This window comes from Prionailurus viverrinus, chromosome C1 (assembly GCF_022837055.1).
Source record: "Prionailurus viverrinus isolate Anna chromosome C1, UM_Priviv_1.0, whole genome shotgun sequence".
Taxonomy (NCBI): Eukaryota; Metazoa; Chordata; class Mammalia; order Carnivora; family Felidae; genus Prionailurus; species Prionailurus viverrinus.
Window position 1 is genome coordinate 77,701,474 of NC_062568.1, and position 21,986 is coordinate 77,723,459.

The following is a 21,986-nucleotide window of genomic DNA, read 5'->3' on the forward strand; positions in this document are numbered from 1 at the left end:
AAGCCTGGGAAATACAGCTCTGAAGCAACAAGCAAATATGAGGCATTTATCAGGTTCATTATTGTCAAACATTTATTAAACAGTAAATATTAAAAAATATCTTCAACCTGAAAAAGTCCTGCTAACCTAAGGGCGATATTTCAGTATTTTTTTTTTAAAGAATGGGAATTAATGATAAAGAAATACTTTGGAGTAAAGAGTTGACTCACCTGTGACAGAAGGATGAATCTAATTTTCCATCAATCGTACTCGTGGAAAAATCCCTAAAGCGAATCCCATTGTTCTTCCAAATGAACTAACCAAATACACATGAACAATTTTTGCCAGTAGCGTTATCTGAGGTTGTGTGTGTGTGTGTGTGTGTGTGTGTGCGCATGTGTGTTTCCTTTCTTCTTCACTTTGGAAGCAGTGTTTTTAAGTAGTGGAAAAGTATACTACAGGACTAGAATAAATCTATTCTAAATGTACAACAAATTTCACGTTGATCTGCCACACATAAATGGAATTAAATGGTTTGCGTAAGCTCATATTTCTAAAGCAGGACTGTTTAAAAGTTCACATCACAGAAACACGCATTGGCCTCAGGCTAACTCTATGAACACTGTCCTGACAAGCTCGAGGACACTGTGTGGGTCTCAGCTATCTGCAAATGGAACTAGGCCTCTTTAACCTTGTTTAGGGAAAAAAAGTTACAAAATTCCACAATTCACTTCAGTGATGTTTACAGTCTCACCGAGGTTTTACTTTGCTTAGTCTTTTTGCTAATATTCACATTTTTGGTCTTCTCTATTTCTTCATTTTTATTATCCTCCAAATTTTGACCAGGCACTGACTTTGTTAGCCTGGATTTTATCTTGCACAGAACTTTCCCAAAACTACTTTCCTCCCTTTTCAAGGAGATTCTGTTGCTACAGAGTGTTGATGGTCCTGCCACCCCACCAGCCACAACGCAGCCCAAATACTGTGGTTGGTGACTGGGTGTGGAGACAAGGACTTATTTCCAACTGTAGTTAAGAAAATATATAAGGCAAAGGTAATACACAAAGAACACTTTCGACAGAGAATAATAGTACTAAAGAATACAAATAGCTAATCTGATAATCAAGCACAGGAAGCTGGTTCTTCAAAGTAAAATGTTTAAACATCGCAAGAAAACTCAAACTTAAGCTATACATTCCCAAAATGTGACGGTAAGCTGTCTTTATGTTTCACACTGTCAAAATGTGTGTGTGTGTGTGTGTGTGTGTGTGTGTGATAGTCACCTGACATACAGAAAGTGTATTGTCCTCAAGTTTAGTTATGAGTTTTAATAATAAATGATGAGTTTTGTCTCATTTGAATGACTATTCAGAGAATTATTTTTATCTCTACCTGCCAAATATAATCATGTGAAAAAAGGCAAAGTGTAATTCTAAAGACAGAACCCTACCCACTGCTATTAAAAACATGCCTTTATTTGGTCATGTAGTGTGGCACTGAAATGTAGAACTTTTCTGGGTAATCAGGAGGTGTCTCTACCTGTCCACCAACAACCAATGTTTCATTGAAAAGAAACATTATGGTGCCAATCTAGAAATAAATCCTTTCCTAAATTTGGCTCAAGGCAGAATACACATTGAATGTAAGAGCAATGACATGAAGACCAACGGGAAATGTTCAAGAAGAGTAAAATTTATGTGCTAAAAAAGGAATTTTATTATTTGATTATTACTTTGACAGACAATACTTGTAGGCTAGTTAATGTAAGATCAGAGATGGCAGATGATAATTTCAAAATATAGTTTAGAAAACAGGAGCACTTTTCCCATTTTTAAATAATGACTGAAACAAGTATATAAAGACACCCATTTCCCCCACCCCAGTTTCATAGACTCAAAATGTAAGTTTTGAGTGTGTACATCATGGTGGAGGTGGAGAGGTGTAATGCCAGCCGAAGCCACTTCCCTTTCCAAGAATTCCCTAATACTGTGCCAAGATCTGGCAGTGTGCCTCTCCGGCTATGATGATGTACTGGAGCCCAGCACTGAGGGCTTATTCTTGGCCACTGAACCTTAAACTATAAAGGATTTATGGTTCAGAGAGAAACTTGCATCATTTATTTAGAAAAAGTATAAATATCTTTCAGGCCATACTTCATGACAAACTGGTAACTGAAGGAAAGAATGTAGCAGAGGGTAAGGAGATGAATGCTACTTTCTGAGTGGTGTAATACCAGGCACAGGATATTCTCTAGTGTTGTCACATAGCTTCAGTATTGGGGCAGTATTCTGTAGGGGCGATTCGGTCCAACTTTCCAGGGACTGTTAAAAATCTCTACTAATTAAAATTGTTGTATATGTGGGGGTGGGGTAGGAAGGTAAAGGAAGAAAGTCTGAGTTGGTAGTTTTTAGCAACACTGTTGGGAGGGACTTTCAAGCTTTAAAATGCTTCCAAGTAGAACTCGTGCATGAAATGAACAGCTAATAACAACTTGTAATCTGATACGCCAATTTGTATGCGATGTGCTGAACTTGATTAACAAATGGTTATCAACTATTTCATCCATTAAACATATATATTATAATCCTCTCACTCTCAACCTGGTTAGTAAATCTTTTATTCATGGATAACGCATAGGTAAACAATAACTAAAGTCAAATTACCACAATTCCACGGTGGTGAAATCCAAATTAATAAGGTTGTCTAACATAAAACAACAATAACAACAAAACAAAAACAAAAATAAAAAACCACAAAGAGATGAAAAAAAATGGGCAAGGAGGCTAATTTTTACTGAGCCTCATTTGAGTGTTGGATAATCTACTTATGGTATCTCATTTAATTCTTAAGACATTATTTTGAGCAGGAACTGATATTCCCACTTGGGGGGTGAGGAGATTGCAGTTTGGGTGATTAATACAGCTACCCAGCATCATTTAGGAAACTGACGCCCCTGGGATTAAGCTCATGTGAGAATGCCCAAAGCCTATACCTCTTTCTGCCACACTCTGCTTTCTCTCTAGTTCTCTGTAGACTATGTTCATAGAGTACTTGATGTTTTGAAATAAAACCTCTTAGGAAGCAATCTCAAAAAGTGCTGAACAGTTCTAATGCATTATTAGTAATTCTGTTACATTTAATATCCCACCAAAGATTAAAAATGCCTTTCTAAGACCATAAACTGACCAGGTCATTTACTATGACAGTTGGCTAAGGTATCAACTTAAGGACAACGTGGACATCTCAGCCCTAGGCAGACATCAGTGCTCCAGTCACAGCATTGATCTGTTGGTCCAGAGAGGACCCACACAACCTGAAAACAAGATTGATGCCCAGCTTAATTAATTACCATATTTTTTTTTTCTTTTTACTTTGCTTGCTTCTGAAAAGAATTTGAAGTGGTTTGCTGAGAACAAAGACTGCAACAGAAAATAAATGATAGGTTTGTGGGATGTGGGGGTGGGGAGAGATAAGATAATAAATCTATTCTAACACTTGAGTTAACATACACTTTATCTGGAGGGATCTGACAGAATCTTGGATTAATTTACTTTGGTGGACATGGAAATAGTATGAAAAACTGAGAAGCTAAGAAGGTTTAAAATGATAACGTGTAAGAAAATTGGTTACCTAACCTTTTCTTCTGAGATACTACAAAGATAAACACTAGGGGATGTGGTCCTAACATTCCACATTAGCAAGGTGGAATCAATTAGATTTTCCTATAATAAACAAATTGTTTATGGAGTCAGTCTCTATCTTTCTCTCTTGACTTTATTAAAATGTCAGCCTTTGCTACAGTATATAGAAGGAAACCTAATGCATTGCTTATCTTTTTAAAACCAGAAATCTGATTATTAATGCACAAGACTTTATTTGTCCAGCATTGCTGAGGACTAAGGGGTTCTATGTAAATAAAATTTACATCATGACTGGTTTGTTCACCGGACTAAGAGTACACATTTTAAAAATGTTTTACTGGAAATCTTTTCAAATAGAATCATGCTTTGTCTTACACAGATATTGAACATAGTTTAATTTTTTTCTTGATGAACCAGAATCATCAAGACATCAAGGAAAGGCCATTTGGCTTGAAGTCAGACAGACTTGTGTTTGAAATTTCGCCTTTCCTGGTCTTATACATTGAGAACATTGGCTTTCGGGTCATCATTAAATAAGCTATGAGGAAGCCCTTCCTTTGTTTTGTGAACTATAGAAGAAAAAACAGTGTTTGTGAAACAGCACTTTGTTTTGTTTTTTTTAATGTGCAAAAGTGAGGGAGGTCCTGAAAAGACCAGAGATTTTTAAAAATGTTATGTGCCCTAGAGCTTCTAAGGCTGTTATACCTTACTTTTTAATGATAGATAAATATTTCATGTGTTATCATTAATATTTTATTATATGTTTTCAATTTTGCACCTCTAAATATATGCTTTACATTATTTTTTTGTGAATTACTAAAAATATTTTTAGCGTATCATGATATCAAGGTTTTCATACTAAGGTTGTCAGAATGCCAACTTACAATGTCAGGCAGTGGGGAAGGACATTTGAATTGACAGAAATGTTATGCTCCCTGTTAGCAATTCATCTATTGCCTATAATAAGGAAGAAGAATCTGGACATTTTAAACACTTACAATAAACATAGTGAGTGAAAACCAGGTGCTTATTCAAATGCAGCAAAATAAATGTTTCTTGGACTCTTAGATAATGATTTTTTTAAAAGTGTATCTCCCCAAACATTAGTGAGCAACTCAGTCCCAGGAGTTTGCAAACACACACTAACCAGAAGATTAGGACCATTGTTTAATGTGAAATGTGTTAAAAGTACATGCCTTTATTCTCCTGAGGACATGAAGAGATATTTAGACAAGGCATTTAGGACAGGAAGAATGTTTCCAGGAAAGGGAGGCCATAATCTTTTTTTTAGCTAAGCTTTTTGTAAAATGGCACCTAAAAAGACGTGGTTTCATTTGCACAGAGATTGTAAAACAGTTCAGCATCTACATTTTAAATTTGTAGCAGTCCATTTATATTATAAAAGCCCAATTTTGCTGTTTCTAATTACTTTTTGAATAAACTGTCAAAAGTATTTAGGTTTATCAACCTAAAGAATGTTTTGTCTGGTCTCAGAGAGATTAGAGGATAAAATGTTTTGTGAACAGGAGTATGGAATTCATTTTCTTATCAAACGTAGAAACATTATGCCCAGAGCATATCCTGACAAGTATATATTAGGCATTATAAGCAACGGGTTTAAGGACCTCCTGGTCATTTGGAGAAAGACAATCTTTTTATTGTGCTGGCAAAAATGTTTTTGGTTTCCTGCCATTAAACCTAAGTGCCAGTGGAAGTTTGAGCAGAGTTGAAAATAGCTTTATATAATATACCCTTTAAGAGAATAATATATATTTGTAAGAGTAATTTTTATTTCCTAAGGAGATGAAAAATTACGTTTCTTCATTACATGTGGGGAATGTGCATAATTATCTCCTCCTGGTCAGATATAAATTTTTCTATCTGCTTTGAACATTCTGCATATTTCTTGCCTCGTGAGCCAATTCTACCATTGTGAGAGGGGGTAAAACCCAGAAGACCCCTACTAATTTCTTCTAAATTGAATGGTAGTTTCATGGAGAAGTTTTCATTTAATTTATATGATCAGATTGTGTTAAGTAGAACCAGACTGTGGGGTTAAATATTTCCATATGTTATAAAGGCCCAGAACTTTTCCTGAAAGGAGACACCATTCTGAACACAGACGTTACCTGTGGCTTCCAGAAATGGCTGCAATTGCACCCTGGTTTGGCCCTCTCCTCAGCAGTATGTGTCACATGCGAGCACATGGAGGAGGCGCTGTCCCCCGGCACTTCCTGTTGCCCTACCTCTGCCACACCCGTGGACTCCAAAGGTCACCAGATTTTTTTCCCAGTCATTGCTACTTGCCTTCATCCTCTGGGTATGGAATGAAGAGTTAGATAAATGCAGGGAAGGAAGGCAGAATTAACAAAACTCTGGAAATCTGGTTCCTAGGTTACAGGCCCTTGTGGAATCTACGAATGCTTCACAACTCACCCCTTGATAGGACATTTTGGTGACTATAACCATCCCCTCTTCATTTTATGCTCCAGAAGTTTGTGAGACCTCAATGAGTCATGAAGAATCCTAATTTCAAATCCAAAGAATCCAAAGTGATGATAACATAAAATAACAATTGACATCTGAACAAAGGTTAGTATTTGACAATGGATAAAGATTGGTATACCTTCCCTTCCTCGGGGCTTTGTTGACATGAATTGTGAACGTCGTCTTCTCTTACTAATTTTCCAGGCCAAGAAGTGAGTCCTTTGATTTGGCCCCAGACCAAGTCGCCAACGTTGAACGTCCTTGGCCTATAATGTATCAACTCATTTGAAGAAGGGGAATCTGGATTCCTTAGGTCATCTTCACTACTAATGCTCTTAGCGTCTGAAGGGCTAGGCACACACCCATTAATGCTTTTGGCATTAAAGTCTCCATTGTAATGGATGTAGTCTTTGACTAGAGAATTTTCCAAACTATTTGAGGAGCTTGGAGATTGCTCCTCTAGGACCAGGTCTTGCCTTGTAGTGCCCAGCAGCTCTCCAAAGCCCCGACTCTGTCGAGGTCTGTTCCCATTAATGTGTGCGCATCTTTCCACAGTGTTCTCTAGTCTCTCCTTAAAACTCATCATAGTTCTTTTGTAGTTATTATACCTGAAATTTTCCTCCAGAATTTTATCCCCTTGACAGTTTCTTGGTGGTAACAGTACCGGGTGCTGTTCCCCAGGCAGAAATGGCAGTGTGGAGACATTGTTGGACCTTTCGTGACAAGGACTACTGTGGACATGGCCTGGATGATCTAAGAATTCCTCACACTTCCACCTGTTTCGCTCCCCTCCAGGGCTTTGCTCCCCATCCCACTGTTTTTTGGATGTGTGGCAACTTGCTGACTTGAAATATTCAAACCCATCTCCTTCATTTGAGTTCTTCCCATGGTCCAGATTCCTGGGCAGCCGAGCCCCTCTTGCATTCCTTAGCCTACCATCATGATCGACACTGCCCATGTTTCGTCCATGAATGACTGCACTGACAGCACTGGGGAGACTTAATGGGTCACCAATCGAGGCAGTGAAGGCACTCATGGCACTCAGAGCTGGAATGGGGCTGATCTGAGTTGTACTGTTGACTGCAGTGGTGATGACAGCCTGCACTCCTTTGCTGGCTGCATCAACCACTGCTTTGTAAATGGCATCCACAGAAGCATCGCCTGGGCCGCCCACAATGAGGCCGTCCTTCACCTGCTGACCAAGAGATGAGTCAATCCTTGGCTGCAACTCACAAGATGGATCTTGGAAAGGTGGAAGTGGGGTGTTTGGATTCTCAGGAAGAGCTGTGAGCCCCGGCTGAGTGCTTATTCTTTTGTTTAGGAGAGCTGCATCTTCCTGCATTCTCACCTTGAAGAAACAGACAGGAAACAATGAGAGAAAGAAAAGTCTTTAAAGACCTCAAAGAGAAAGACCATATTTTTAAGATTTGCCAAAATGCAAACAAACATAACAAGGAAGGAAATATAAAGGAAGAGCAAGGCTCAAACATGAAATAAAAAGTCACTGTTTACAAAAGCTTGGGTCCCATTTCTTTGGTTGAAATCATTTCACAGATTTTTTTTTTTTAAAGAAATCATCATTACCAAACATTCTTTAGCAAAGTTACAGGTGAGGTGGTTGGACACAAACTGTTTTCAGGTGATGACTCCACCTATTTACCTGTCATTACAGGTTTTGCAACTTGGAATTCAAAGAGAGAAACAAGTCCATCACCAGCACTGCTCGAATTACAAAGGGAACCAAATTTTGAAAAGGATTTCTCACTCACTTATATTTCTACTGAAATACAACTAAGCTCCCTCCCTCTCTCTCTGTCTCTCTGTCTCTCTCTCTCTCCATATATATATATGAGTATGATATATATATCATATATATATATGATGTATATATATATCATACTCTTTTCATAACAACAAAATGTTTCTGATATGACACTATTTTTGAAGGTTTCGGATAGAACAGTGACACCTATTCTTCAATCTTACCTGGCTACTGGCTGGGGGACACCCCTCTGCTGTCAACAGTGTCAATGTCTCTCTATAGATGTGACTGTTAATTGGGAAGAAATGAAGGGAGGGAATGCCCACTAGATAAGAATATGCATGTTCAGGACAGGAAGGATGATGCAGTTTGAAAAAGTCCCCAAGGTTATTCTAATTTCACCAACCCCACCTAAGAATTGCTGCTTCAGACCCTTGACACTTCAATTTTTCCCCTCAATGATCTCTCCCTTCTTGTCTTCACATCCTTTTCCACTAACCAGAACCTGGGATCCATCAGCATATCAACCACTCTCTTGTTATTCTTCCCCTGTCTACACCTACCGATAAAATCTCAATCTGGGATCATTTTCACTGCCTGCTTATCTGTATCCACAGTGAGGTTGCTGAGTATCTGTCTAGGAATTCAGGGCGTTCAACTGCAGCTGGGGGCTTATTGTTCTCATCAATCCAGTGACCCTCTAGTTAGGTACCATTCTCTTTCACAGCCATTCAAATCTTCATCCACTTCTTGAAGCTGGCTGCTTACCATCTCTAGCACTATTCTTAGCTGATAGCCTTACTTAACAGAGAAAATGGAGTTCATAAGGTTAAGAATTCTCATAGTTCTTATGTTCTGCTACTCTCTGCCCCCTGGCAGGACACACTTCTCTGCAACTATCTATGCCCCCAATCCAACCCTGCTTCCCAGCATAAGAGAGCCCTCTTCTGCTCTCTGAAGGTAAGTCCTTCATTTACGCTCTGGATCCCAAGGCACTCCTCAGGGATCTTACCTCATCCGTTATCCCTTGTCTTCCTTATGTTCAATCTTTTCTACTTTTCATTTTCATTTTTATTTTTCCTTTAGTATACAACCATGTGCATAGCTTCCATATTCTAAAAGTTTGCATTCAACCTACGTCTGTTTCTCTTATGTTCTTCCTAGTCACGTTTTTGAAAGAGTAATCCATACTCTTTAATCCTAACCTTTTCATCCCTCCACCCACTGCAATCTGTCTTGTGCTCCCATCACCCCACCAAAACTGAATTCCACCATCACTGGTGATGTCCTAAATCTAGTGGATTCTCTTCAGGCTTTATCTGCTTGTTTGAGATTCTCAGTGACATGGCTGAGCACTTTCTCTTCCCTTCTAAATTTATTTTATTCCACAAGATGTACATGGACATATTCTCATTGTCAAAATAGATAAAATTTTCTTTATCACTACTCCCCACCCAAATCTGACTTTCCCATCCCACTCTGATCCCATTTTCTTTCTCAGAAGTAATCAGTGCTGGAGAGCATCCTTGCAGACACTTATTTTTAATACATTAAGGTGTTTAGGTGTATAGCTAATTTTCTTTCTTTCCTTCCTTCTTTCACATAAATGGTTTTGTACTTTAGTATTGTTCTATAATACTACAGTATTGAAGTCTTGCAATCTTGTGGATCTTTTCAAATCAGTTATATAAATATACCTAAACCTACTAGTACTAGAAAGATGGATATACCATAATATATTTAATTATTTCCCTACTGATAGACACTTAAGTGGCTTCTAATTTTTGCCACCACAAATAATGTTGTAATGAACATTCTGGAATGTGCCCTTTTGTTTACATTTGAAGATTTCTCTAAAATAGATACAAAGAAGTTGAACTTCTGGGTCAAAGGGTAGGTATATTTATTTTTTACGTTATTTTTGAAAAATGCTTATTTTTGAGAGAGAGAGACCATGCACGGGTGCGGGGGTGGGAGTGGGAGAGAGAAAGAGGGAGACAGAGGATCTGAAGTGGGCTCCGTGCTGATAGCAGGGAGCTCAATACAGGACTCACACTCACAAACCACAAGATCATGACCTGAGCCGAAGTTGAACGCTTAACTGACTGAACCACCCAGGCATACCAAGGATATGGGATGGTAACCACCCAGGCATACCCAAGGATAGGTATATTTAAAAACCTGATAGGGGCACCTGGGTGGCTCAGTTGGTTAACTGACTGACTCTTGCTTTCAGCTCAGGTCATGATCTCACGGTTTGTGGGTTCAAGCCCCAAGTTGGGCTCTGTGCTGACAGCACTGAGCCTGCTTGGTTGGGATTCTCTCTCCCTTTCTCTCTGCCCTTCCCCTGTTGGCTCTCTCTCAAAATAAATAAAAGAAACTTAAAACAAAAACCCTGATAAACTGTCAAGTTACCTGGATTTGTATCAGCATACAATTTGTATCAGCATACAATCAGACCAACAATATCTCTAAAAGTCAGCAAGGAATATCAATCAATCTGATTGACACATAAATGTTGTAATTTGTCTAACTCTGATTACTCTTTTCATATGTTCATTAATAATTTATTTTTCATTTTCTGTTCATATCTATTGCTCATTTTTCTATTATCTATTTCTATTTCTATTATCAATTATCTTTTTTCTTCCTGATTTGTAGGAGCTCTTTTTGTGTAATGAATGTCGATTACTTGCCATTATTATGCAAGTATTTTCTGCCAGGTGCCACTTGTCTTTAACTTTGTTTAAAATGCCCTTGATCATATGGAGATTTTAAAGTTTTATGTATTCAACCTTATTACTTCTTTTCTTTTTGACCTCCTGATTTTGTATCTTACTGAAAGAACCTTCTCTGCCTCAAGATAATTTAAAAAAATCTGTATTTTCTTTTTATATTTATTAAGTGTCATTCTTTCCATCTAGATCCTTAATCTATCAGAAATGTATTCAGCTTGTAAAGGTAAAGGAAGGTGATGTGGCTGAAGCCAGGGAGAGTGGTGAGGGCAGAACTGGAGAGTCAGGCCAAGCTGGCATGTTAAAGATGTAGATTTCAGTCAGGAGAGCAGTGGAAACCACCAAAGGGTTTAAGAGGATCATATGATCAGTTTTTACTGTCCACTCCAAAAGGACCACTGAGAGGCCTCAGTCAAAATAAAATAACCTTCACACAAAAGACTGGAATGTTTAACAATAGTCATTCTTGGGAAATAATAGTAAGTGGACGTGAGAGGGCACATGACCTCCTTTTTCTGTCTCTTCCCCCAGTTAAGTATTTTAACAGACCTAGACATTGTTTACTATTTGAATAACCCAGGGAAGGAGAGTACCTGAAAGTTCTGAAACAGACAAGCCATAGGGTTACTGTTAGCCGGGCAAGGAATTGTGGGCTGTCCTTGAAATGCTTGCAGGTTCTGGTACCCCTGGAGAAGTTGTTGCTGCGGCTGCTGATTTGGAGGAAACATCTGATTGTTGTTTAACAGCGACTGCAGATGAGTCAGTTGATGGTTATTCAATGTATTGTTTATTGAGGACATGTCACCTATAGTTTGAAAAACATAAAATGTAAGTCAGTGTGACTCTTCAGAGATCCTATGCCTATCTATGCACCTGAGGATTCCTGAAACAAAAACTGAAAACTGCACTTGGCATGGTCATTCTTTTCTCTTTTTCTCATCAATGTCTTACTAAGTGGTAAACAGAGAGTATTATTATTAATTAATTTTATCTTTCGTAGTTAGTTTTTTGACTTTATGTCCTGGAGACACTACTTAGTTTTTGCTCTATCCATTAGCCAATCATTATAGATTGAGCTTCAGTGTTATAAACTCCTTGATATTATTTTTGTTACAGCACCTAAAACTAAAGGTGGAAATTAATCGTAAAATGTTTTAGTAATCATAAGTGTCTGAGCGAATTATTAAAATGAGTGGATCTGATCAAGCCTTGTTAACAAAATTTAGTTCTCATGCCACAGTCGTCAATAAATACCACCAAATAAAATCAGATTTGGCCAAGGAATATGTATATTGTTTTTAAGTAAAAGGTTGGTCACCTAAAATTAAAACTCTAAAGAAAGCTAATAATACAAAAGAATTCATTGCCATAATCATTAAAAATGAATATTATTAAATCAGATGGGATTAGTCAACAACTAAGTTCATATTCATAATTCAAAATTAACTTGTTTTAAAATTACATTGAAATTATCTTGAAGACAATGCCATTGAAATTGTCTTGTAACTTGAAATATGTAAACCTGTGATGTATTTTAGGTTATTTAACTATTGATTTTGACACCAAATAGAACTAATAAACTATAGCAAGTAGTAAACTATAAAATTAGTAAACTATATTCTAAAGGTGTCCATAAAATCTGGAAACATTATTATTAATTTTTAGGTACTGCAGATGCCCTTTTGACAGTGTTATGTGTATGTGCCTTTTTCCAGACTTTCTGGATAGATCTCTGCACTTAATATTACAGCTATCCGCATCAGTCAGTTGGATATACTTGCATTATTTTCTAACTTTTTTTGCGATAGAATAATATACGTGAAGGATTTTGTTTTTAAGCCACAAAGTTCTAAGGAATTATACTGGCTGAGGAAATCTAACAGCAGCTATTGAGACTGTCTGTTTCCTTGAACTTGAGCAAAATTTATCTTTGGATGTTTTTATGCCTTGTTTCTTATTTTGCTGGATAAGCATTTACTTTTGTTTATGTAGGGGTCACCTGGAAGAAACACTTCCTCAAACAGTTTCCATCCACAGTGCAGCCGCTCATACTAACCCTGTGATGCCACACCAACTAAAATTCAAATAAGAGTTATTTTTATGATGGGCCTGTGCTTTATTGTTTGGAAAATAAGACTCTACTTGGCTTAAGAGAATGATAGGTAGGTTAAGTTTAAGTGGCATCAGAATTAGAAGATCAGAGAAAGCAGATTAAAATGTTATTCAGTACTGCTAGAATAGGGGAAGAGGAAAAAGTCATTTTCATGTTTGTATAACTATGGGTGTGTGTGGGTGTTATTATATTTAGTTCCTTAAGCAAGCTGTGACATAACAAAAACATTTTTAAAAATAGTGTGACAAAATGGAGTTTTTAAAAAGGAGAAAATAGAATTAGAAAAACGTTTCTTTTGTAAAAATTTGTGAAAAAATTTAACTTACCAAGCAGACCTGTCCCCAGTAGAGGGTTAAGTAGCTGTGGCACCACAGAGTTACTGTTGAGTTTAGCTGGACCAGGTGTATTCCCAGCATTATTAGATATATTCAGCAATGTTTCTGCCATTGACACCACTGCTGTCCCACCAAGTGTTGAGACAGTCAGTGCTGCCACTGCTGATGATGTAGTGGTTGTGGTAGTGGTTGCCTGGGAGGAAGTTGCTATGGAAACCTCTGGATGATTAGCGGTGTTGGCCGATGCTGAGTTCAGGACACCTCCCAACAGCTGGGGATTCAAGGCCATTAATCCTGAGGCCCCAGTGACAGCTGGGAGGAACAGGGGGTTAAAAGTAGTGTCACTGCCTGCAAAGCTCGGTAAAGGGTTCCCCAGGGGGCTGGTTAAAAGGGTCTCAGCTCGGCTGTTCTCTGACTGATTGCTTGGCAAATGGTCTGGTGGGGCTGTCATCTGTGTTAATGAGGGTAAAGGGGTATTTTGCTGTTGCAAAAGATCTGAGATGGTCAGATTGAAAGATGGCAGGGGAAGCATGGCAGCTGCTTGGGCTTGGTTCTGAAGCAGGGCTGCTAAGAGCTGAAAGTGAACAGGCTGCAATACCTGCCCATCCATGTCACCGGAGAGAAAAGCTAAAGCAGCGTTTACATTCGGGTTGAGAAAACCTAAAGGGTGGAGGTTGATCTCAGACTTGCCTTCTCCTGCTGAAGGCTGGAGGATATTTAATAGATTCTGGTTTAGGAGATGCTGTTGATTCACTGGCAAAGAGATAGGTAGAGAACTGAGGAGGCTGGGGTTCAAGGGGTGTGGAAGATGGTTGTTTGAAGTGCTGTTGGATGGAAAATGAAGTGCGTGCTCTTGGCCAACATAAGGAAAATCACTCCCAATAGGCAGCTGACTCTGCAGTGGGTTTCCAGCTGCGGTGGTAACTATGACGCCATCTTGAAGAACAGATGTTGTCTTTGTGATGGCAGGGTGGCTGGTGCCAGCTATGGCTATGGAGGATGATGGTCCTGAACCGCCTAAAATGAAGAAGAAGAAGAAGAAAAAACACTTATTAATTATGGACGTTAAAGAAGACAACCCCATAAAAATACATTAAGGTATATTTCAATTAATTTGTTACACACCACCTTTGGGAATTTAAATCAGATTAATTGTAATCAGAGATGATTTGGCACTGTTTAATAACACTTAAATTTAACTCTATACTTCCTCATCTACTTTGAAAATAGGTATATTGAAGAAGTTTAGAAATATTAAAAAATATTAAGAAATAGCTAACTATTCTGTCAAATAGCTTGCTTTTCACAAAGTGGACAAGGTGATGAAGACAGGGCAATCTGTGCTGTAGCTGGTAGACAAAGGTAACAAGGCTTTATTTTTCAAAATATATTTTCATTTAAGAAAATGTTTTTGGTCTTTATTTATAACAACCTTCCTTTTAGTGAAAAAAAAACCCTAGAATATACATGAGAGTATAAAACAAAATAAAAAATACCTATGGAGATAACTATTAATATTTTAATGTGTAGTTCTGCAGGCTTTTCCCACCTGTATGTATATACATATGCAGACATATATACACATATTACATATTTTAACAAAAATGGAATCATGCTGTTTTGTAACCTTTTTCTTTTATCGATAGGTTTTGACTATCTTTCCATGTTAAGTCGTGTTAACTTTAGAGCCATTTTACTACTATCATGTATGAATATACCAAAATTTAATCAATCTACAGTCATGGATATCTGATTGTTTACAATCTTTTACTGTTGTAAGCAACACTATGGTAAACATTCTTATTAACTCATCTTTGCCAATATGCTCAGTTATTTTCTAAGGATAAATTCTTAAAAGGGGAATTCCAGGGACAAAAGGATTTACATATTTTTTAATATGAGTACATATTGTCACACTGCCCTACAGTGAAGTTGATCAATGCATATTCAACTTACATTTTCATAAACAGGGTATGGCAGTGTTCATTTCTTACCAACACTATGTTTTATCATTTAAGAATTTTTTGTCACTGATAGCATAAAGATACTCTGTACTTAGGATTCCTTAAATCAGACCAAATGCCATCACCCAAATAGCATTCTTAATCTTGAAAGTCTTACGCTTCAGATGAAAATTCAAGGAACTTAATATTTAAAAATATAAAATTTCAGTTGCTTATTATAATCATTTTAGTTGTTCTCAATCCAAGCTGCACAACAGAATTACCTGGAGAACTTCAAACAAACAAATAAACAAAAACAATGCCTGGGCCTTATCCCAGGCTAGTTGAAAGCTTGTCTCTTAGGGTACAGCTTGAGCAGTAGTATCCTTTGAAATCACCCCTGGTGATCCAGATGCACAAGGGATGGGGTGAGAATCACATTCTGTTGAAAAGGAACCTACAATCATTGTTTTCATAAAAGGTCTTTCCCTAAAGAGAAGCATTATGTAATATATGCATTCATCAAATATTGTTACAGGCTTATGTAACATGTATATGATATAATGAACAACACTAGTGTTACTGAAAATCTAAAATAATCCAAACACTTTACTGCTGTGCTATGCCATCAAAAACTTTATATTTGACCATGTTACCATTGAGACCTTGTCTAAATACATATATGCAGAAATGTTTCCATAGTTGTAATAGTACTACAAATTTTATATGCTTCTTGTTTTCTTCTAATGGAATAACAGAAGAATTTTTCCTTTTTGGTATATGGAAGTTTGCATGAATATTTTTAACCTTGTAGTCTATGGATCGATCATATTTGTTGACCTATTCTGATAAAGTTTGGTATTTATATTTTCATCATCGTATATAACACAGGGATGAACATTTTCCTGCATATGATACTTTGCTACCTTTGAGTTTTCTTTAGGAAAAACTGGCATGATTGTTGTGAGAATCAAAAACAGGTCATTGACAGGCTTGTAATGTCTAAAAGTCTACACAAATAAATGGAGTTATCATTGTCAGCATTATTATTTACATTAGTAGCTGCGGTTAGTAGTGGTGATGTAGTAATAGTAGTAAGTATAAATCAGTATATCCAACACACCTTATAGAATATCTCTATATTGCATGACTTTGCAATTTTACCCAGCTGTCATGTCTGTTTTTTTTAAGTTTTCAGTGTTTCATTTAAAGAATGAGATTTATAAAAAATCTGTTTAAAAATATATAAGTATTTATAAACCTTTATCACAAGACAATGACTATGTGCACAATGAGTAGAGTAAGAACATATCAAATACTGAAGGAAGCATATGGTATACAATTCTTTAAATGTTAATTCAGCTTTGTGATAAAACAGTCAACACCTTAAGCATTTCATTGCTTCGTAAAGCTTCCTATTTCTGTAAGTGGCAAAAAAATGTGCTTTATTTGCATTTTGAAACCATGTTTTTAAACAAGCCAATAACAACTCTTATTTACTGGTAATCGCTATCTGTGGCCATTTTTTTCCCATCTGCTAACCAATAATGACATATTTAAATGTACAGATCACTGTTCTTTTAACCACAACCAGAGCACATTTTCAAAATACTCTAGCAAGACATTATAGATGTAGGGTTTCCTTAGAGTTTACTATTATTAATATTTTTGTCTTGTTTTTTAAGAGAGAAACATCTACATTTAGGAGCCATTTGGGGACATTATTCTAAAAGTTCTTCATATAAATATTCTTGAGGAATGACAATAAAGAAAGTATGGTTGCTCTTGAGGAATGACAATAAAGAAAATATTACAAACAAGAAAGTTGTGGACATCCCAAGCTTCTTAAGGGTAATATGTGGATCAAGGCCTATTTTTTATTTTCTCTAACTTTCAACAATGAGCAGGAAGGCTCTGTTAAATAAAAGGATAGAAATGGTGATATAAAACAACCACAAAAACAGCTCCCTGCCCTTTCCTGCAGGAACTCATTGTATAGGAAAAGTGATAAACACACAAATCTCCCTGTCTTTCTTTTTCCTCTTTCGATACACATTTATTGGGAGCTTATATGAATCAGAAATGTTAAAGCTCTGTTCACAGAGCTAGTGTAACTATAATGCAATATGCTAAGAGATTTGACGGATATACAACAAAGGGACAATTGGAAAACTGAAGGTGTGAGGGTAAACTAAGCAATGCTAACATTTGATCTGGGATTTGAAACTGGAAAAGGAGATAGAAACAAGGTCATTAGAAAAAAAGAGAAGGAGATAATGAAGTGCATGGAGGATAATAAAGTACATGGAGGTACATATCCTGAAAACAAAGAAACTGACCAAAAATATTGTATGCTGCTTTTCCACACACACCTCCCCTCCCACCATGGTTAAACCTATTGCCTTAGACAAGCAGCACAGAAATTTGAAATTATCTTTCTAAACCATTAAAGGCAAGGATCACTTCTTATTTCTGAGACCTAACATGGTCTCTAACCCACAGTTGACATTCCAAAAATGTTGGTTCAGTGAATCTATTAAGAACATAAAACCGGCATTCAACGTCTAGAAATCAGAGCTTTTGATGCTGTGTGTGTGGCATGTGTGTATGGGAAGTAAGGGAGAGGATACCATCCATTTGTGGATAAAGTAAAAACTGATTTCAGTATTGGTCCAAAGCCAGGAGGTCAGGGACAGGAAAGGAGATGGTTGGAAGGTGACAAGTTACTTTAGACTCTCACGTGGTCCAGGGAGTTAAAATCACCTTACAGAGGAAGAGGCACATTCCAAAGTATTCTGAGTTAGTTCTTAAAGTCACTCAGAAATGCTTGGGGTCATCCAAAGAAGACCCTGAATTTTTATATCTGGAGTGAAATTGGAGATTGCTTATTTCTGAGCTGCTTAATCTGCTTAATAGGCACTCTCTGGCAAACCTACTTCACAGTTCTGCATAAAAACCATATGGTCTCTTGAAGCACATGGAAAAAAAAATGTTTTCTTAAAGATGAATTTTTTTTCCAGCCAAGATGTTTTGTGCTTAAACTAATGAAAGGGACAGTTACTAAGTTCTTTTAAAAAGCAAACTATTCACTAAACAATAAGCAGTTAAATAGCCAAATGGCATCTGGAGCCTGGAACAAGTTAGTAAGTTGGAGAAGTTCTTTAACTGAAAAAAAATGATTATTTCACACCAGCCAGCAGCACCATGAACTGGCACAAATTCTTTTTCTCATTGTCTCTGTTGCTTTTAATGAAGTAGGAGATGAGACTGAAAAGTCACCCAAATAAACTTTCCTGGGGTGAGGTCACGTGCCTAGACACCCAATCAGAGGTTGAGATAAACTGGGACAATCAGGAATTGACACTGTTAACCTTCCCAGTGGGGTAGATTTCCAGATGTAAACAGTAGTCTTCGCATACACATATAATTTATGACGTGTGTGAGTGTATATGTGTGTGTACACACAGAAGTAGCACCAGTAAAATTTTTAAAGGTTTTTAAAGGATACTTTCCTATTATTACTAGTTTCATTCTTGAGATGTTTTTTTCTGCTTCATTTAAAATTTTTTTTTGCTTTTTAGAACAAAGGTAATATCTACTTCTTTAGATTTATTTCTCTTGTCACCAATATTCTTTAAGGAAAGTCATTGTTTACATTATGCTAAACTCTTCTATGGTTGGCTCTTAAGTATTAATATTATTGTACATGTCTTTGTATGCACACAAGAGATGGCATAAAACTTATACCAAATGGATCAATAAAGTGCTTTTAAAATGTCATTATACCCATTTGATCTATATCCCCAATTTTGAATAAACACTACTTTATGCTAGAAAAATTTTTTCAAAGTTAATATGCCCAAATACTGATTTTTATCTATAAAAATTTAAGAGCCTAAGAGATGATTCATATAAAAGATATGCCTTCACCATTTGACCTTTATAATTTGCTTTGGCAAGTGTACTTTAAATGCAAACAAGGTCAACGGTAATCCTTAATAAAAATGAATGCTTGTAGAAACAAGAGGAAACATCATGCCCTAGTGAGTCTAATAAAATATAATTCACTTTTCAATCCTATGGAAATAGTAAAATTTTCTCCTCTATATTTAAAGGATTAATTTAAAAAATAAATAGAAAGATAACTTGTATGAGAAGTCTAGATCTTCCAACAAGACATTATTTTCCCAAGCCTTACTAATGGCATTGTATATGTATTTATAAAAATATATCAATTTCTATCTTTGTGCTTTGGATCCTGATGTAAATTCCTAGCGTTCTTTTAGCAGAAGTAAGCAGGAAGACCTAGGGACTGGTGGTTATTTGCTCTGTAAAAGGAAGGGAGGGAGGGGGACCCCAAACCAAAGCATTTAGAGAAGAATTGGGGGTAAGGGATCAATGGCAGTATCTAATGAAATGTTTTCCACCCTTAACAGGGCCAACCTGCTGGGGAGGAAGAAAACAAGTGGAAGGGATGCTTGAATACTGGAATATGAAGTTTGAGTCATGACTGTATCAAGATCAGTCTTGTGGTGGTAATGGTGTCAGGCAAAAAAAAAAAAAAAGTGAATTTGTGTGTGTGTGTGTGTTACTGATCATTTGTTTCCTTAACACAGAATTACTCTTAAACTGTTGGAGTAAATGCAAAAATGCTTGAAATGTTTCAAGTAACAAAGTTTTGGTTTATTTTTAGAAATGCTTTTTATCACATGATAAAAATTTTTATTGTAAGGAAACCAATTTTGAGAAAAGAGGTTAAATCCCTAGCTTGGTGGGATTTCTGCTCTCTGAATATGAGCATAGAGTAACACTTAAAATGTTTCAATATTCCATTCAGAAGTTTTATCTCCTTATTTTGTTTAATGAGCAGAGTAAACTGAGTTTCCAAGTTATAAGTACAGTTAACTTTGTGTCCTTCCATTGTATACTATTTTATCTGCAGTGCTAAAACAGTGCTTAGCACATACTAGGTGCTCAATAAATATTTGTTGAGTTAATTACCTCATGAATATTCTATGACAGTTTAGACCTATTTGGGGCTGCAAAACCAACTTAGTGTGCCCCAACCAGTATATTTTGATAAATGAAATAGAAAAACAAAAGAATACATTGTATATCTAGGGCACTATTTTGTGCAAACTGTTTCTGCTAATTTATATATATGAGTGCTAGGTCATGTTAGTAGGTGATAAAATCATTTCAGTGGGCCATGACTGTCTTAGAGAAAAAAAAAAGAAAGAAATAGAATACGACAGGATAAGATAGCATGGGATCAAAAAGATCAGAGTGCATCACATATAATTGTTTCATTTTTGGAAACTTTCGTTATAAATTAAAAACATATATCTAGTGGATTACAATGCAAGTTAATTTCTTACTGTAGGAAGGAAGAAGTACCAAAAGGCTGAAAACATTGCTTTAGAGTCGGGCCTCTGAGTTGCTCAACTTTGTGGGGAGTGGTTTATGGAGCTGTGCTCCAGGAAGCATGTTTGTCAGAAGAGGTGTCCCTGTGGAGTTGTAGAGCACAGGAGCTCTGCCCTAGGTTATCTATGATAAATACTCTCCCTTGTACCTGTACCCATGGGTCTTGGACAGATATTTTGAAATTTCCTGGACTAGCTCTCACTGAGGAGTAGCTCAGCAACTCCTTCACACTTCCGTTGTTCCATTTTTAATCTGTAGAAAGGTGGGCTGTTACTTTGAATTTGCAAGTATAATTCTTACAAAATAACTTTTAGTCTACTCTTTACTTGACTGGATTAATGCTGTTTGATGTAAGTTCCTATAAAGGAAGAACACTAAGATTTATCTAGTACTACATGCATGTGGAAATGAAATCTATTTTGATGATACCACAGGAATATTTTTAAGCATTATTTTTAATGAGTCAAATTTGTGTAGAGTGAACATCACTGCCTAGAATTGGGTACTTTTAGAAGCTGCATCAGTGTTTTCAGACCACTTGATTTTAGTAAGTAATAGCTTAGGCATGTCCTAGAGAACTGAAGGATTTCTAGTGACTTCATAAATGAGTTTAGTGTATTGCAATGGAATAAAATTCTCCCAATTTGCACACTGGGACAATTTATTTCTTGAAAGGTACAAAATAGATCATTGAATCAGCAAACATATCACACCACTCTGAGTTCTGTCTTCACCTTTGATTATACAGACTCAATGTCTAAAGTCAAACATATTTTAAGTCCTTCTTTTGTACACAAGGAAACATTAAGCCTGGAATATGTAAACAAACAAGTGGTGTAACCCTGATAATAGGAAACCTTCTTAAACAGCAAGACATTGTTGTAAAAATATCTTACAGCAAAGAAGAAATGGCTCATTTTGCAAAAACTTAACTGAAAGAACAGACATAGATTTTTATCACACAATCAAGAATTTAATAGAGTTTTGGTATTGGCTAAAAAACAAAGCAGAAGGCAACTTTTAACCTAGAAGCCTTGTGCATCAGAGGAGGGATAAATTCTAGGCATTTAATGTTTGGTTGCAAATACTGTCAATAGCAACTATTAGTAATTCATTCACAACCTTAAAGGAGCCTTTGCCCTTCTTCACTCCACATTAGTCTCTGTAAGACTAGAAGATTATTTCCACACAAACGTCACGTATCCTGAGAGGGCTAATAACTTACATAGTACAATCCATCCGTGAACATTTTTATCCCATATTCTCTTTGCACCTGTAACTTCAAATGTAGGGAATGACAGTTTCCCTTTATTTTCTTTACTGGCATGTTCTGAGAATAAATAAATACATAGAACATAACACCAAGCTCATTGCTTTGCAGTCTGTTACCTAAAGTGTTCTTTTGTGGTCTCTATTTCATTTTCTTATACCTACCATATCAATGGCTGTACTGAGTTTCAATCACATGCTTTTTGTGCTGAAAGAAAAAACACTTTCTTTTCCAGAGTTTTTAAAAAATATATATAAATATCCGTGAACATATATTTATTCATAGGTTTATTTATAT

The 21,986-nt window shown here is 36.5% G+C and overlaps 1 protein-coding gene across 4 annotated transcripts in view; it reads right to left on the reverse strand.

The window, feature by feature from the left end:
- The window catches only part of MBD5 (methyl-CpG binding domain protein 5), a 448,736-nt gene that overhangs the window by 18,986 nt on the left and 407,764 nt on the right, over nucleotides 1–21,986 (reverse strand). For 3 of the 4 annotated variants that reach the window (XM_047872397.1, XM_047872396.1, XM_047872398.1), the window contains 3 exons: nucleotides 13,044–14,069; nucleotides 11,198–11,409; nucleotides 6,247–7,455 (listed from right to left, as the gene is read on the reverse strand). In XM_047872397.1, the coding sequence (XP_047728353.1) occupies nucleotides 6,247–7,455; nucleotides 11,198–11,409; nucleotides 13,044–14,069 (2,447 nt within the window). The remainder of the gene's footprint in view (nucleotides 1–6,246; nucleotides 7,456–11,197; nucleotides 11,410–13,043; nucleotides 14,070–21,986) is intronic. The other variant, XM_047872399.1, reaches the window with a different exon arrangement.